This window comes from Centrocercus urophasianus, unplaced genomic scaffold, assembly GCF_019232065.1.
Source record: "Centrocercus urophasianus isolate 14NV4802_14NV808 unplaced genomic scaffold, USGS_Curo_1.0 seq_2, whole genome shotgun sequence".
In the NCBI taxonomy this organism is placed as follows: Eukaryota; Metazoa; Chordata; class Aves; order Galliformes; family Phasianidae; genus Centrocercus; species Centrocercus urophasianus.
This window is the reverse complement of record NW_024884755.1, coordinates 14,265,940-14,284,243: the sequence shown is the minus strand read 5'-3', so window position 1 is coordinate 14,284,243 and position 18,304 is coordinate 14,265,940. Positions and strand designations below refer to the sequence as shown.

General features: G+C 41.9%; 1 protein-coding gene across 1 annotated transcript; it reads left to right on the top strand.

Annotated features, from left to right (window-relative positions):
- The first annotated feature begins 898 nt into the window (after positions 1–898).
- KCNG4 (potassium voltage-gated channel modifier subfamily G member 4) lies at positions 899–16,129 on the top strand. The gene is made up of 2 exons (XM_042821557.1): positions 899–1,648; positions 15,077–16,129. Exons 1-2 carry the CDS (start codon positions 899–901, stop codon positions 15,860–15,862), a joined length of 1,536 nt encoding a protein of 511 aa, XP_042677491.1. The 3' UTR covers positions 15,863–16,129.
- Positions 16,130–18,304: the final 2,175 nt, after the last annotated feature.

Genomic DNA, 18,304 nt, shown 5'->3' with positions numbered 1-18,304 from the left:
CTTGGGGGAAGTTTCCTTATGATTTTTGTAGTTTGCTGCCTTGGAGTAATGAATTCCTGTGAATCTTTGGAGAATATGAACAAAAACAGGGATTTGTTCCTGAGAGAAGGAAGGGAAGGGGGGTGTCTTTCAATTGCTTTTCTCTCTGAGCTGGTTGTTTTCTTTCTGTCCTTGTAACAAAGTTTTCTACAGGATGGGTGAATGTTCCCTGTATTTTCTCAGTAATTTGCAGTGATGTGAGACCGAGCTGATAAGAATACTTGTCATTTAGAAAGCAGTTTACTCTTAGAGCATTGAACAAACATGTACTAGTTAATCCTTGCCATGGCTCTGCGAGGCAGGCAAAACAGGCGAGCAGTGAAGAAAACAGGAATTAGAATCTGAGCATTCGAGTTAAAGCAATTAAGAACTTTGCATCCAGCTGATGGCAGGTAATTGACCACTCTAGTAACTATTAAGCAGCTTAGTTAAGTTAGTGTGTATTCAAGGGTTTACAGAAATTAGAGAGCCATGAAGCAACTGCTGGAAAATGAACAATCCAGCAACGACTGAGATATTTTAGAGCAGAGGCTGATCTGCTCTGGTTTGGATTTGCAGGCGTCTGACCCTTTGCGATAATTATGAACGAGGCTTTAGCTCTCCTCTGTGCCTGTGTGTTGCCAGACAACCAATGAGGCTGCAAAGCAAATCGCATTCACAGGCTGCAGATTTCAGGAGGAGGCACAGGGGTGACTTTTACTTACAAACACTCATTAAATTGGTGGTTTAGGGAAGTACCCGAAGCACCCTTTCTCTTGCAGTAACCTCTACTATGTTTTCTCCTTCCTCACGCATCTTTTGGCTGGCAGATAACCCCGGTCTGATGCCATTTCGGATGTCCCAGTGAGAACTCTTAGAGATGCCTATTCTCTCTGGAGGCAGCGACCAAGACTATAGTAACATTAGCTACGCTTCTTGTAATTCCTTGAGCCATTTCTTTCCTGTCTCCGTTGAAACTCCTTCTGTCAAAGGGGTCCATTACCAAAGAGCCAGGAGGATTTACCGCCCTGATCAAGCCTCTGCAGTCGATCTAAAGACAGAAATTATGATAAATGTTGGAGGCATCAAATACCTGCTACCCTGGAGCACTTTAGATGAATTTCCCCTGACCAGACTGAGCAAACTTAAGTTTTGCAGCAGCTACGAAGAAATTATTCAGCTGTGTGATGATTACGATGAAGACACCCGTGAGTTCTTCTTTGACAGGAACCCCAATGCTTTTGGGATGATTGTCAGCTTTCTAGCAGCAGGGAAGCTGATGCTCTTAAGAGACATGTGTGCCTTGTCTTTCCAGGAGGAGCTGAGATACTGGGGGATTGAGGAATCCAACCTGGAGAACTGCTGCTTTCGAAAATTATTTCAGAAACTGCAGGAGCTGGCTGAGGTACGGAAAGAAGAGGAGCTCCGGAGGAGCAAAGAAGCTGCATGTGTCCTGGATGAGAAGACCAAATTTGGGCAGTTTATGAACAGACTCAGAGATATGGTAGAAAATCCTCAGTCGGGACTCCCAGGCAAAGTCTTTGCTTGTCTGTCCATCCTCTTTGTGGCCACCACAGCTGTAAGCCTTTGCGTTAGCACAATGCCAGATTTAAGAGCTGAAGAAGACAGGGTAAGTAAGTCCTCTTTAACTGATCTGACTGTAGAATTTAAAGTGTGTCTGCTTTGCTAGGTATGCATCCTTAAAAAGACAAAACAGATACAGAAAATCCATAGTGATGAGGTCTGAAACTGCTCTGAAATGGAATTTTCTACAACAGAAAATGCAGTAATAGCTGAAAGTACTTCTGTCAGTTTCAAAAGGATGTTCAATTAAGAATAATTTTCACAAAGTAATTTACTAACTGTGAGCTAAACTACAAGAACGTATTTCTGGACAGAACTCTCACATAGCATTGGGTTCCCTTCCCAAAAAGCAGTTGCTAGCATAAGTTATAAACTTGTTACACTGAGACTCTCCGACTCACACTGAGGAGTTTTCAGCACACTTTACTCTTTGGTTACAAGCAATCAGTCCATAACAGCAAAAGAAATACTTTCTATAACATGCAGCACTAATATCAAATACCAGCTGAACTTCTAACCACATATAGACCCTTTTAGTAGGGTCAGCTGCAGTAATTCAGGGCAAACTGTCCAAGCCTGTATCATACAGAGGGATCTTTTCTACAATACTGTTGTATTTCAGCACTGTAAAGATCTGTTATTCCAATTCTAAAATGGAGGAAAGTAAAATCTAAAGTTATTTCAGATGCAGTAACGCCCAAATTTATCAGATAGCTTTGACTAATCCGTTTAATTAATCCTTCACTTCATTAGCAAACTGTCCTTCTGAAAGTGGTGAGAAAATAAACTCCCTGCCCAGCAAGATAAGACATCCCAAAAGTATTCAGCACTGATGAATAAAGACATTTTCACATTTATAGCACATTACGGTATGCACCACGCAAATATATGTGCCTACTTTATTGCTCTAGCAGTAATTCAAGGCAGCACAGCCACAGCAAGGACGTGTTATGATATATGATGTCTTTCAATGAAACTGAGGACTGATTAACCTGTATTTGCATAGGAAGACTACTAACTTTCAGCAGTAAGTCTGGTGCTCTCGCAGCTCTCCACAGCTATTACATCTGGCAGAGAAAACTGATACCCTGCTACAGTGCTTCTTCCAAGGAAACACTTTAAAGAGAGCACATCCTTCTTAGAGTTAGATGTAAAAACATTACAAGCCCTGCTCTGGGAAGTGCTTTGTGCTAACTTTGTTAATGGAAGTTGCCTGATGGATTTTGTTGTCGTTTTCCAACCACTGCAGAAAAAGCTTTTGTGAACACTTGCCATGAAAAAGAAGCACATGTTATTTCAGATCTCAGCACCACGTAACATGTTGTGTGCTTTTAAAGCTAATTCTCTGTGTTTTAGAAAGGGAAGGATTTTCAGGTTTGTAAGGGTATCTGGTCACTGAAGTATTGCTGCTTTCCATGGACCCTCTATAAAGCACAGATAACTTTACTTCCCAGAGACCTGCATCTGTATCACTACTTTAAAAACAAGCAGACTGGACTGAAACAAACTCTAAGTGAGAGTGCTTGAAGTGCAGGGCAGAGCACGAAGGCTGAGCTTGGTCCAAGGCATAGATTTATCCAAATAGTTGCAAACATCTCACAGTTTACACTTCAGGCATTAGAACAGTGCACCTCTTCGTGGAGCCACAGAAGCACAGAGCACAGTATTGAAAGCCTGGTTATTTGAACCATTTAAAATTATGCCAGAGAAAGCACAGGGGAGTATGTGAGACATACTGCCCACACCCTGTGGAAAAGCAGAATATGAACTACCAAATATTTTCTATCTCCAAATTTTTAGCCTGCAATACCTAGCATTTTCCTACTGGGATTTCAGAACAGCATTTTAGCAATAGCAAAGCAAACCACTCGCAGAGCTTAACTGATGAAAAAGCCCACTTCCCAGTTATGACTCCCAGGGAAACTGCACATCTGCATGGAGATTTGTTACTCAAACCTGGTCATTGACCGACCTCTGAAAGTGACTCCAGCATGAGGACGTGCACCAGCAACCTGGGGCAGCCATGCAACACCTCAAATTTTGGTTCTGTGAGCTGAATTTAAAAATCCCATGATTCCCATTTGCCTAGCAACAGAAACAGTCAAACTTCTCCAAAAAAGTTTCTGAACAACGTGTAATTTCACCCCTGAATCTAAAGATGTCCCATTCTGAGGTTTATTCATTTCTGAGCTGAAGTTTGACTAAACCTCTATGCATAAAGGTGCTTAGAGGTATTTTAAGGATCTGTATTCCAATGTCACTAACACTGGAAATGGAATGTATCCATTCTGAAATACAAGCAAGAAAGGCTTTACCTCTGGTGCGTTTGTACCACTCGGGGCTCCTTTTTCCAATCATCACAGCTGCCACACTAAGAGGATGAGAACTGGCTGGGTTCCAGCACAAGGAGGATCAGATTCAAACGAAAAAAAAAGAAAAGAAAAAGAAAAAGAAAAGGAAAAAATAATACCAGGTGACTTCCATTTCACTCAGAGGCTGATGCAGGCACATGAAATCACTCGTTCTTTTAGCAGGTGCAAAGCCAGGGCTCGTTCAGAAGGAAGAAAAGCTGCCTCGGCAGGCAGGAGAGCAAACAGGAGTCCTCACCATCCGAGAGAAAGTGAGAACTCCGGTCTCTGGGAGAGGGATGGCAAGGAGCCAAGGCAGGAGCATCTGCACCGGGGAAGCCCATCACCCTGGCAACCAGAGGGAGGGATGGAGCCATCCGCATGGGGAGCGCAGGGCGGGGGCTGGCTGACAGATCAGAGCGCAGCCCAAAGTCAAATAAAGAACGAGGCACTGGAACCGTGCACATCTGCCAGAATATTTCAAACAGCATTAGGAACAGGAAGAAAAAGCAGATAGAAGAGCAAACAGTTCCGTATCGTGTGAGTGCCTGATGTGAATCCCAGCCCAGAGGGAACGGCCCCAAGCGAAGGAGGCCAAAAGTTTGGGAAAAGTCCAAGGGTAAATCTGGGAGGCTCTATCTCAGGTCTGAGTCTGACCATGAAACAGATGCCACACAGCTTTATCTAAGTATTTGTGTCCATTCTTAAGGGAAAGCAAACTGTCTTCAGTAAGGAAGCAAATACGGCATCACCAAAATGTAGTAATCAAGGCAGATGTGAGTGTGGGGGTAGACAAGAAATCATACTTGGGAGTGAGGAACTGTCATTGTTATTGATCCAAACAGGTATTGCTGGCAGCATGAGAGAAGCACTGAGCTGAATCACAGACTGTATTTAGGATGAGAGCTGAAATTCTCTTCCAATGAAGGAATTAAGATGAGCTCATTAGAGTCACGGCTAAAGTCTTCCCAAAAGTCAGTCCCATGCAAGAGGTACAGCCAGGATCCAGGAGGTGCAAATGAAGTAGGCACTGCTCAGCACAGATAATCCAAAGGGAAAAAAAACATCATTACACCTGTGAAATATGGAACAAAACCAGCACAGAAGGGCTCAGACAGGACTGTGCTTTGAAGCACCCTTGGGATTTTCTTTTGGAGGAGATTTCTTTTAATGAGTCGCAGAAATCAGCTTTCTCTGGAGAAATGACTCAGCAGAAAAGGTGCAGCAAGGTCTTTTCCTCAGGAAAGACAACCAAATTAGGGTCAGTGAAAGAAAAGAAAGAAGAACCCCCAGACATTCCCATTAGCTGTACCTCAGCACGGTACAACCACAGCTTTTCTCCTGGTGCAGAAGCTCTCAATGGGTCACACTGATGTGATGTCCTATGGCCTCTGCTGAGAGAGAAGAAAACATCTATCCTCTGTTCTCCAGTGATAAATGAGGGGTCAGACATCATTACTACTAATTTTTGTGTTTGCCCATAACTGATCTTGAGAAGCTTGTAAGTGCTTTCTGTACTGCACAGATAACCTAATGAAACAGAACCGACATGCGATGCAACCAGCATCGTCAGACCTCATGATTTTATCTTGGACCTAAGTATATTCATTTTCTGAAGTTCCAGTTCCTGCGATCATTTGATTATGTAGAACTCTAATTCATTTTAAACTACATGCTTTTAGTCACTGATTACACTGAGAATCCAGAAAAAAAAAAAAAAAAAAAAGGGGCGGGGGGGGAACAGGCAAACAAAGAGCAGATATATAATAAATGGAACCATATTTTATTATTTGTTCTTCATTCTGTGCCATTATTCTGGAGGCCCCATTTTTTTTTTTTCAGTGTTTGACATCGCTGATGCTGTCTGTATCCCTGTACCTACCTGGCTCAGACCCCAGAGGAAACTGCTGAGAAACACATTTTCTGTAAAAGTAGAGTTTCAGTGCTTTATAGGAGAAAAGGCAAGGACTTCCTGGGGAGACAAAGGAAACCAGACAAGATATTTGCTTCATGAGGGTTACTATCACCTGGGCTAAATGGGGTAATTATAAAAAATCACACTGACTTTGGTTAAACACAAACTTTAGTTAACTGGTTAAAGCACGCAAATTTTTGTCAGTGTGAAGATATGCTCAGTGTGAAGATAGACACGTATGAGACAGAGCCTCAATATTCAAGCTATTAAATCCACTGTGAAGACATTAGAGCATAATGCTCCAGCCCTGCCCATAACCTGCAAATAAAATTAAATCTCCTCAGTGCATTTATTAAAGGAAAACTTGAAGGACTTGGGAGTGACTGGAGAAGATAATAATCCTTATGGAGAATGTCACATAGAGGTGTACAAACCCAGTCCTACTGCTCACAGTCTGCAGAGACAAGACTCTCTGTCAAAGTGTAATTTGGCCAACTGGCAAAAACAATCACCTGTGGTAAACTGGATGAGACAGCTGTGTTTTGACAGATACCCCTGGCTACCAAATGCATAGCTTTTAAATAACAGGGGCTAAGCACTGATCAAAAAAGAATTTTCTAGCTGATTAGCCAGGGTAAAAGGATTTTTGCTGAGTAATATCTTTTTCAATGAGTAGCAGTTCAGAGTACTATTAATAAAGCTGGGCACTATTCAAAGAATACGTGCAAAGAAGGGTATTTGTCACTAACTCTACGGTCAAATGCATCTTCTAATGCAAGGCATAAATCACACAAAGCATGGCCCAGAATGACTTGCTCTGTAGCCAAAAAATTAATAAAGTTTTGACTTTCAGAAACACTTAAAATACTCATTTAAAAGTGTAAAATCAGAAAAGTACATGTCCATGCCTATCTGTAAATTTATCAGTATATGGAAATGACTCGGTATCACCTGGGACAAAATAGAGCATTAAATCTAATACATCCCCCATTAGTGAAGTTTACCTTGCTGAAGCCCTGCTCTACACAACCAATGGGCACCTGTGGGGTGGATGCTACTGAACACCTGTGTCAGTATACCATCACTGCCACACAGAATGATTTTCTTTGGAAACTCTGGACACTCCATTTCAGTGAGTAAGTGGTTTTTAAAAGCTGGCTCTGCCAGTTCAAGGTCCAATGTTTAGAAGGCACAATCTGACATTATTAGTTCGCCTTAATTTCATCCAGCTTTGGCTGTATCTCAATAGCAATGGGACTCCCAGCTTGCACGCTATCCTGGGGGGACACCAAGCTGCTCCAGCTGCTCTGCAGTGGGCTGTCACCCAAATGCAATGTGGGACAGCACATGTGCTTCTCACTGGGGATCACAATTCCTTTTCCTGCTTTCAAGTTTGCGATAGCTACAATGGGAAAAAACCTGTTTGCTTTCTCCACTAAAGTCACCTCGGGAGGTTCAGCACAGATGACTATTTAATAAATGCCTTCTTTGGGGAACTGGATATTTCCTTCTGCAGCCAAGGACCTCTGCCATTGGAACATGCTATCTGAAATCAATGCATCCTCCAAGTTCATAGGAGTAACGCAGCAAATACTAAAAACAAACAACCACCCAAATTTGTACATTCTTTAGAAGTTTCTCTTACTGCTGCAGTCAGATTAGAATCTGGTATTTTCGTTCTGGAGATGTTTGAGCAGATCTAATCATTAATTTCACAGCACCAGAGCTGTGAACTGCATATGCTGTACTTATTCCTGCAGTGTCAGCTCCTCCTGTTAGCGTATTTATAACAAGTTCAATGCCTGTACACAGGTACAGAGACAGACAGACTGCTGCAAAGAACTTGCAATGCAGTGAGGAAAGAAACGAGAAGGAATAGTAATAGGGCTAAAGCTATCATCAGAAGTAAAACTGGAAATTGAGTCTTTCTCCTAAGTCCCATATAGATACCTTGTCATTCTGACTGTACTGTTCCTCACAGTTACAAAACGAAGTCTGCTAAATTTTCTACTAGAGAAAAAAAATAAAAGATAACGCCTCCACATCTCCCTCCTAATAAAATGGTCTGGGCTCACCAATCAGATTGAAACGCTTCAGATTGATTCTTACAATGTTTGCAGAATAAAGAACCCAAGCATAAAAGTTAATTGAAATATTTTATTTTAGTTACATTTACTCCCCAGATGAGATAACCTGTGCTGGGTACAGAGATGATTTCCCCTTCCCTGCGTTCTTGTAATGTCCACATTCATATAATCCCACTATTAGTTTAGTTTCCTCAAATGTACCAGGTTTAGTAATTGTTTTCATAAGTCCAAGTTTCTTACTCATAAAGCAAAGTAAGTGGAAAATTGTTCTGTGATCAGAATACACAGCACTCCTTTAACCAGCTTATCATCCTGTAAATCAGGTTACAGTCTCTCTCTCAGCAGGCAGTAAACCTTTTGATTTTATTGCATCTGTCTCTAACTATAAATCCCAGTACTGGAGTGATCCATCACACGGGCTTTTCAAGTTCTCCCTGACCATCATTTGATTCAGCAGCACAGAGTTTAATTATTCAAATAATAGCAGCAATGCGGTCGCAGTGATTCAGCAGTACCTGCAGCACTGCAGCTGGATCCCACGGCTCCAGGTAGGCAGGGAACACAGACTGGTACAAGACTTCCTAACTGAATTATCACTTTACTGCCAAAAGAAATGGTAAAAATGCTGCAGAGAGGGATAAGAACCCCTGGGAGATGGTTCAGTGTCTCAGCTGCACAAAGAGCTACACAAAGGTGTTTTGCTCCACCTTAACCACTCTCCAGACTTGTAGACTCACTCCTGAATCCGTGGGCAGGCAATAGCAAGAACTGAAGCTTGCTTTTTCACTATCACATTAGCTTGCACTTTTTTTCACACAGAAGGCATTCTCTGGGGACAAGATCTAGATCAGGATGCAGTGCCCATCTGTAACCTTGAGAAGTGCAGAAGGCTGGAAGACAGCACCGTGCCCAGGAAATAAGTCACCCTTGGGCTTAGAGAGGAAAGTTCCTGCAAGTTTTACTTCTAAATCCTCCACATTCAGGGCTGTGTTTTGCTCTGCATGGGCTGTGTGGGCAGCCCCAGGAGCAGTCTGGCTGGGATCAGCCTCTCTGCTAAGCACTGGGTAGCTGTCAGCTGCACACGTCAGCAGAAGGCAGGCTGGTAGCCTGGATCCATCTGCTGCCATTTCAATGGCCACTGGCCACTGTCTGCCATACGGCGTGTGGATCAGACAGAAAGATCTGAGTGGTAACTGGCTTATCTGAATGTGGTAAATAACATTTGGACACACCAGGCTAAGTTCAGCAGATGTGGATTGTGACCTTGCATCAGTAACGCTGCCAGGCATTCCTGGTGTGAAAGATGACGTTCTGGCAGCTTGTCCTTCAAATGCAGAGTGCTAAGCAGGACCAGGTCCTGCCAACCAGTATTTAAGGACACTCCTTTCAGGCTCCACTAGAAGTCTGAATTAGAAGAGTCATGTATATTGCTTTACTGAGCTCCTTCCCTGCTCCATTTTGAGTGACTGTTTAATGTTTTCTGGGTGACTGAACACCAAAACTGCCTTCACTCTGAAGCAATCACTGCTACATTAGGGTAGATCTAACTGGGAAGAGGTTCAGACCCTTTCTGTCCATTGCTCATTTGCTTTATGATGGTAAGCCAGCTGCTTTCCATAAAGGTATCCCACAAAGAACAACATTTGCACACAGTGATTCAATCATGACTCCTAATTCAGCTCAAGGACTTTTATCAGCCCAGCTTCATAAGTAATGTTACTTGCCTTTCTCAGAAGTATGCTGGATAACCAACACATGTACACATTGCTGGTGTAGACGTTGATTTCCTATATGAAGTTTTGAAAGCATTACTCTCCGCAGGGATGATGTGATTCTGAAATAATCCATATATTGACCTAGCAGTGCTTATTGGCCAAGTGCTCTATAAGCACTGGTGCAACTTGGGGCACTTAACTAGGAAATGGACAGTGTGAGACAAGAAACACATAAAATCACTAACATCATCATTAACTGCATTAACTGGCAAGCATAGAAAGGAGATCACGAGCAATGCTGCAGGTTTGCCTTTTCTTTATCTCAGGCAGCACTCTTTTATATGCTGTGGGAAATCCCAAATTACACACTATGGAAAACGGGTTCAGAATGCTGCCAATGGACTTCCACTGAGAGTCATCCACAGGAAGGACAGAAAGTTGGTACCACGGCCACAACATAAGCAGTTGGGTGCACAACACTGCTGTTCAGAAACCTACCAAATACTGCTTGCTGGTAAGCTGGCAGCCATTACCTCACAATCTACATCACGCCACTCATTTCCATGGTGCTCTACAGAGGACTACAAAGAATGGATCTGTTCCAACCAATACTGGTGAGGTGCAATGTCCAAAATATACATTCTCACTGCTTTGTATTTGCTTCAGCATTTATTTAAAAATACCTTGCAGTGGATTAAAGGGTAAACATCCACTTCAGAAGGTACTGGGGTATATCTTCAATGGTAGGAAATTAACTGGTGATCAGGTCATGATTCAGAACAGGTTTTCCCTAGCATATTTTAATTATAAGATGCTTCAGATTGCAACCAAGTGGGTCACAAATGGCCAGTGCAGAGCAGGTCCTGAGGGCATGAGAACAGCTCTCATCTAGTTATATATAAATGAGTTTATAGTAATAACTTTTTTTTCTTGTCTATAAAGTGCAACCAAGTACAATGCATCTGAAAACCAAGGTGGGTGGACGAGGTATTTATTCCACAAGGGAGCAATGCCACTCTGTCTGGGCACTGCTACCATTATTGGTGCATGTACAGACATTATTTTCACAAGATGAGATTTATGTCTGTTGTAAAATATGATAGTGCTGCATAATTTTGAGATCTGGTTTTATTTACTGTCCTAGATGTCATTATGCTGTAACTAATGTTTCCTGGTCAACTAAGAGGGCAATTAGCTGGAAATTTATATTATTTATCTTATCTAGTGAGTGGCACATATCTCAAGCTTATTTAACTTGAATTCACAGTTGGGGAATAAATTTCACTCCTGTAAAGTCACCTGTGCAATTGAGATTTAGCTGCCACGCATCACCCTGGCATCAGAGGGTGCTGAATTCCTGAACCTCTGATCCTATCAAAAGAAGGCACTGCATGAAGGCTGCAGTAAAGCTTTCTGGAACCCCGATGTTCTCCACTATTAGTGGTAGTTCTTTCTCTCACTGTTTCTACAGAGATCCATTTTGCTTAAGCTTCTGTTTCTCAGGCTGTCAGGATGGGCACTGGGCTGATGAGACTCAGCACAACTATTCTTATTTTTTATTATCAGCCTTTTTTTTTTCTTTCATATCTAAAGAGGCTTTAGTAAAAGCATCCTAAAATGAGCATTTTCACTGTATTATTATAAACATCCCAGTAAATAGAGCCCCCAAAAATGAACCATTACCTTATACAGCAGAAAGCAATAATGAAAAGGAACTATGAATTGCTTATTATCTTGGGTGCTAAAGAACTTTGAAATGGCCACTTTACCTCTTTGAGGTGGTTTATAAATCTAAGAAATCATTCAATATTTCAGCCATCAGGCTCGATATATAGCTTGTTACATACAAATCATTGTGTCCTTCATTGCTGAACCTAATGTTCTTTTCATACAAATGATCAATACCAGGCACTCTTTTTATTACATTTATGCCATACGTTGTAGAATTTCAGCTGGAGACACGTTCCATAAATCCTGATAAATTCTTGCATTGCTCAGAAGTAAATCTGCAGGCTGTATGAAGCGTTGGATACTCAGACTGCTAGCTTTGTTCTAACTGATCTCCCATCAGAGTCCGTGACAGTCAGTGCTGGCTGATGCTACAATAGTGCAAAGCATCTCAGGTTGTGTTGAAAAATCCTACCCCAAACCAATTTGTGTCCAGTTATAAATAAAAGCTCATCTTTCCCTCACACTTATGGTCAGTGCTGCATTAGTCTGGAGCTTTTGTAAGTTCTATTATACCATGATACAGAAGAAGAAAGAAGTCAGTGATAAATTTGATATGAAAATAATAGCCCAGAATTGTGCTCTGGTTAATGCTTAGAGAAACAGAGGAATGTTCTTGTTCTGCTCTGCAGTCATTGATCACGAGAATTTCCCAAATATGTTTGCTTTGTTCAGTGAGAGGCGAGATATAGAAGCTGTTGTGCCACAGAAACTCCCTTATTGGCCATTTATGCAAAACACCCCTCATGGATCAGAATATTCGGCCTGCAAGTTGACAGTTCACCGGAAGGAGTTAACGTCCAAAGGGAAGCTGGCAACAACTGCAAACGTGAGATCTACCACTGACACACAAGTACAAGTATTCTGGAAAGAATATGGTAGCTGAAATCACTGTGTTATTCCACCAGCTTTTTGGACAATAAAATGGAACACAGAGCACTCTGAGGTCTGAAATTATCTAAAATACCGGAGAAACAGAAACTGGCCTTGGTATTTAGTCTATCTCCCCGTCTTACTGTCCCAACATTTGCTACTTCTGAATGGGATATTCAAAACGATCAAGAATCTTCAACATTACTTGTGTTAGGGATATTCCATATAAACCATCTCACACGTAACACACAATAAATGCAGGTATTCTCATACAAGTATACTGGATAAAATTTATCTCCCCGTGTGACATCGGTGAGCCTGTTCTCATCAAATCCTACAGACCCTGGGTCTTCCAGTCTCTTTCCAGACTCTGGCAATAGAGAGGCCGAGGTATGAAACGTTTGTGTCAGATGTTGTATAGAGATTGACTAACTAATGGTATGGCTACAACGTGTAATGGAGTGAAATAGTGCTGGTGGGAGATGATAGCCCAGCTGTCTTATTTACAGTGCTTGAATGAGTTACTTCCATATAGAACTACTGTACTGCATGGATAAATCAGTTCCCTCTGAAATAAACAGGGCTGGTTTTGCAGCGTGCCTTCATACCATGTAGGCATTTCTGAAGCAAACATATCTTTCTTCTTCCATCTTCCAAAAAAAAACAAAAAAGCAACCAAAAAAACACGAAGCCAAGAATTCACTGCATTAGTCAGTGTCAGAGACTGTGATACCGTACTGTAACTCCTGGTTTCCTCAGCAGAAAAAGAGACCAACAGATGATTTGAATCATACACTTCTACATATATATTTCTCAAGTGTCTTTTGCAAAGCATATAAAAAAGACAAAGCATGCTAACAGGGGAGAACTCACCATCCTTTACATCCACAACTGTGCACAAAAGGAAAATAAAATGCACATCAATGTTCATGAAAAATTTGCTTTGAAGGATGTTCTGCTGAAAAACAAACATGCCTTTGGGAAGCTGATTGCACAAATTGCCTTCTCTATACATAAATAACTGAGGATGGAGAGAATAAAGCTCCTAACCAGCTCTTACCATGCTGCACTGTGACACTGCATGTTTAGTTCAGATCTAGATTTAGTCCTAGATCTTAACAGTTAAAATTCCCAGCAAACAATTTTTTTTCTTGCATTTTCGAAGGAAGGAATAGGGAAAGCTACACAATGATCTGAAAGCAGTGTCTCTGTAGATGTGTAAAGGTGGATAAGTAGCAGATGTAGTGGAAATTCAGCCCAGTTAACAAAAGGTAAAATAAATCTTGATGGTAATGATGAATAATTCAGTAGTGTGACCAGAGGTGGGTGTGTGCAGAGTGCAGGCTGCACTGTACGAGCAACTCAGAGCTGAGCCAAAGTGAGCACCTCATAGCACAACTGCTGATCACAGGCAATCCTATCAAGCCAAGTCAGCAACAACGCGAACAGCTCAGCACTCCGGGCTCTGTCAGGGCAATGGCTTCAAACAGGGCTAAACCTCATCACCCACACATGACTGTAGCAGGACTGAGTCTCTGAGATTATTTTTAAGTGAAAAATTATGATTTTGACATTCTACTGTGCAGAAAGATGGAAATCCCCAAGGAGTGCTACAGAGCTACGCTGTTCTGAAGGCTAAGCCAGGTAAAATAACAACAATAATAACAATAACATACAGGGTGCATCACAGTTTTCTTTGAGGAGTCTCAGCCAATGATTGTAACATGTGAGAATGCCAGAGCTACAGGATATAAACAACTCCTGAACAAAGAGAGCTGCTCTCTCCCAAGCTGTAATTCAATGCAACGGGATGCTCTTAAAAAACATCACATTGTAATGCAGAGTGTAACTGAACACTGGGACAAGTTTAATTAGTAATAGGGGTATGTGTTTCCCGCAGAGCTTGTAATCAATACTGCTTGTGAAATGTGGCTGAGAATGGATAATACTGTTTCAGGAACTGCTCCTGTATTCTCTTGTTTACCAAAATAATCAGGAATTAATTTACATTTTCCTCCTCATTTCACTGCAACAGACCAAAAGCAATTTCATTTTTTAAGCTCAGGAAAATTAAAAAAAAAAAAAAAAGTGATTGTGAGGAAGTAAAAAGCAATTCCTCTGATAACAAACACAGGGAAAGCACTGCTCACAGCATGGGGGTCTTAATACAGGGAGAGGAGTCTTCAAGGCACGTTTTGCCTACTGGAGGGGTATTTATTTTCTTCCAGATTGGAGCTATACAATATTTGTTCATATAGAAAGAAACATGATTTGTATATGATGTAACTGAGCCAAAGATCCAGATGACTTAATGAACAACTCTGAGCCACTTTTAATTGCACCAGAGTATATAACATTTGCAAAAGCACCACGCATTAAACAGCACCAGAAGTTTGCAGACATTCAAGCATTAATCTTTCTTTTGAAGACACACTGATTTTTGTGCAGACTTATAAATCAGTCAAGTTCAAATATATGTTTTTTGAGAGCTGGAAGTTGGACTGATTTGGAACTTACGGCTGTGTGTGCAGACTTTAGGGAGAGTTGAGCCTTTCTCAGACTCACAGAAGAGCTTCATTCATTTTGAAGAAGCAAATAAAACAAGCACGCAGTACATCTCCTCATCTGGACATTTCATATGCTTAGTACCCCCCATATGCCATTGAAAAACAGCTACCTGCTAGCTGGGATTTGGTTATTTCTGATACTGGTGACTTGAATTGATAAACATTTCTGCTCCTCTAATGTTTTATATGCTGGTTTGCAAACTGTTCTTTTATTTAATTCTCTTTTCTTTGTGTGTGTCAGGGTGAGTGTTCCCAGAAGTGCTATTACATCTTCGTCATAGAGACCATCTGCGTGGCTTGGTTTTCTCTGGAGTTCTGCCTCCGATTCATTCAAGCAAGGAGCAAGTGTCAGTTCTTCAAAGGGCCCCTAAACATCATTGATTTCTTGGCTATTTCACCCTATTATGTTTCCCTCATCTTGGCAGAGGATGACTCAAGTGAAACGGATGACAGGCCAAGCAGCAACACTTATTTGGAGAAGGTTGGGTTGGTGCTACGTGTTTTACGTGCCTTGAGGATCTTGTATGTCATGCGCCTTGCCCGGCACTCCTTGGGCCTGCAGACCTTGGGCCTCACCGTTCGCAGGTGCACACGAGAATTCGGCCTGCTCCTACTCTTCCTCTGTGTGGCTGTCACTCTGTTTTCTCCTTTGGTTTATCTTGCTGAGAACGAATCCGGCAAGGTACTGGAATTCACGAGCATACCTGCCTCTTACTGGTGGGCCATCATCTCCATGACCACCGTGGGGTACGGAGACATGGTGCCACGGAGCGTCCCAGGTCAGATGGTGGCTCTGAGCAGCATCCTCAGTGGCATTCTCATCATGTCCTTTCCTGCAACATCAATATTCCACACTTTCTCCCATTCCTACTCGGAGCTGAGGAAGGAACATGAACGCCTGCAGTCTCGGATGAACCGAGTTCAAAATGCCAATCACTCTGGTGAAAGTGACACCTTCAATGAGACAGACAGCTTGATCCTGGAGGAGCCAGTATCACCCATCAAATACATTTACACAGGGAACTAAGCCTAGCTCTAAAGCATTCCCAAGAATAGGATACACGTGTATGTCAACATAACACACAAAGCAAAGCAACAAAATACGTTACGCCGCTATTTTTCTCTGCCAGGAGATGTATAACAACGCAGCACAAGCCAATGCAGCTGGCTCCAGCACGTCACGGCAGAGGTGGAGGTTTTGAGAATGTCAAAAGTCAAAAGCTTATTCATTAACAAATATTCATTCAATAGGACTAATGATAAGATTCAGCTTTGTCTCTGCCAGTTACGTATCTTGCTGAATACCTAATATTGAACGCAGAGCAAACTAAACAGCTTCTGTTGGCACAAAGACATTTGTTATTTTATTTGCCTTTGAGTTTCCGATGTTCTTTGCAACACCTTGAGCCAAGCATTAGGAAGGATTTTTTCAGGGCTACATACCTGTGTTATTTATACAATGCTCATCATCCAGGCATACTTTAGAAGCCTCAATAAATCAGAGTTCTCTATCTAAGACCACTAACAAGCTAAAATAAAAGCTCTACATGTGAAAGCTTTCCAAGTTTGCCTGTAGTCAGATGATCTGTCTCTAAACAACAAGTTGCACTGCGGTTGTAAGATACATCGTGTTTGCAAGAGAATTTGCTTGAAATGCAATTGCAGTCTGAGAACTGTAAACATTTCATACTAGACAGGAGAACTTTTCAAACTTTTTTTCGTATACTTATTTAAAAAAAATAATAAAAAAACTTATTGAACATGTGAGATGGTGTTTTGTTGTTGTTGAATGCTGATGGCTTTCCCAGAAAAAAATGTTGAAAATAACAAGAGCTTAGAAGTATTCAAAGATATAAATGGCAAAAAATGACAGGAATGATTGCTAAAGGCAGTGGGAATGATTTCCTAATGTAAATGGGAGATGTCCCTCTTGGCAGATCCAGGTTTAGCCAGAAGAAAACAGCAGGACTATACAGAGGTCAAAAATGGGATATTCCAGATGATCTTCTATTATTCAACCTTTTAGAAGCTGTGAATGCAGTTAGTGGAAACTTCCACCAAGACAAGGTCAAGTCTGCACAAACATCAGCTCATGGGTCCTTGGTTTGTAAGCAGATGTGCAGAACCTTGACTCACTGGACATCAGGCACGTATTTAAGTACCGAGGTGAATCAAGGCCTAAATTAATTTTTCAATCTGATTTTCAGCTTTTATTTTTCCATTTCTTAAATCCTACCACAGTGCCATGACATTGTCGTGGAGCAAGGCCTCATGAAGTGATCCCTGGGCTCCATTCTCAGCCCGTGCCATTCTCAGGCAGAGCAGCTCACATCCCAGGGGATCCTGCAGTGTCCCACACGGACGCACACACAGACAGCAGCAGAGTTATGCAACTCCATGGAGGCATTAGGGAGCTTCAGTTTTCAGAGGCTCCCCTCAATGTGCTTTATAGCTTAAGTGCAGAAAAACACAGTTGTTGGCACAGTTTGGATCATGTGACTCATTAATCTCCTGGGTTTATCCTGCTATTGACTCTGATCTAAAGCAGAGAAACTCTAGTGCATTATGGATGGGATGTTCCAGCACAACTGCAGCAAGTTAATACTAGATGGCAGGAATTTATATTTGCCACACAGCGGGGAATTCCCTCTGTTTCATGCATAAATCCACCTGATTTTTACATTTTATTTTCTTGTTTAACTTTAAATTTTGCCAGCAATTCTCTGTAGCAGGACTACTCAGACCTCCCTGATGTGTACCACGACCCAGACCTCCAGGGTCTGCAATGCCACCTGCATCTGACTCTGTATTTCTCTACCACCATTCCAGCTCCTTATGAACAGCCACTGCACACTGCCACAATGCCCATCACACCCCATGTCTGAGGCAGTGCTTGCTGCTGCTCAGTGACTCCCGTGAGAGTTACATACCCTGCTGCAGAACAGCCCTGAAAGACATTTATCCCCTGAAGCACCGACCCGCTCTTCGGAAATACAAGCAGTTAGGTAATAGAATTGATTTACTTTTCTTAATTAACAGTTTTCTTGCTAGTTCAGGAGTCAGTTCAACACAGTCCCACAGAGAGTTAACCCAAGCACATTTCTCTCAGCACACAGATAGCTGGAAAAATACAGGGGCTTTCACTGCACAAATGCCCTACCACCCAAATGTCCAACAGGTTCTGTGATGGGGGCTGTGGGTGTTTATGGGCATAATTCTGCCCCCTATATCACAGCACTCCAACCTTCAAAGAAAAGAAACAGAAGAATATCACCAATATTTAACAGTGAAGCAAGTGCTGGTATTTTTGCCACAATCAGCACCATGCCATACATGCCCACATGTAACTGAATTTCTCCTGATAGCTGGGCCAGGCCAGAAGCAGCTTTCATAGAAAATATCCTTCGTGATTCATTGCGTTATTAGGGAGGGAAAAAATATGTCGAGGGGAACATTTAGTTCCTGTGTA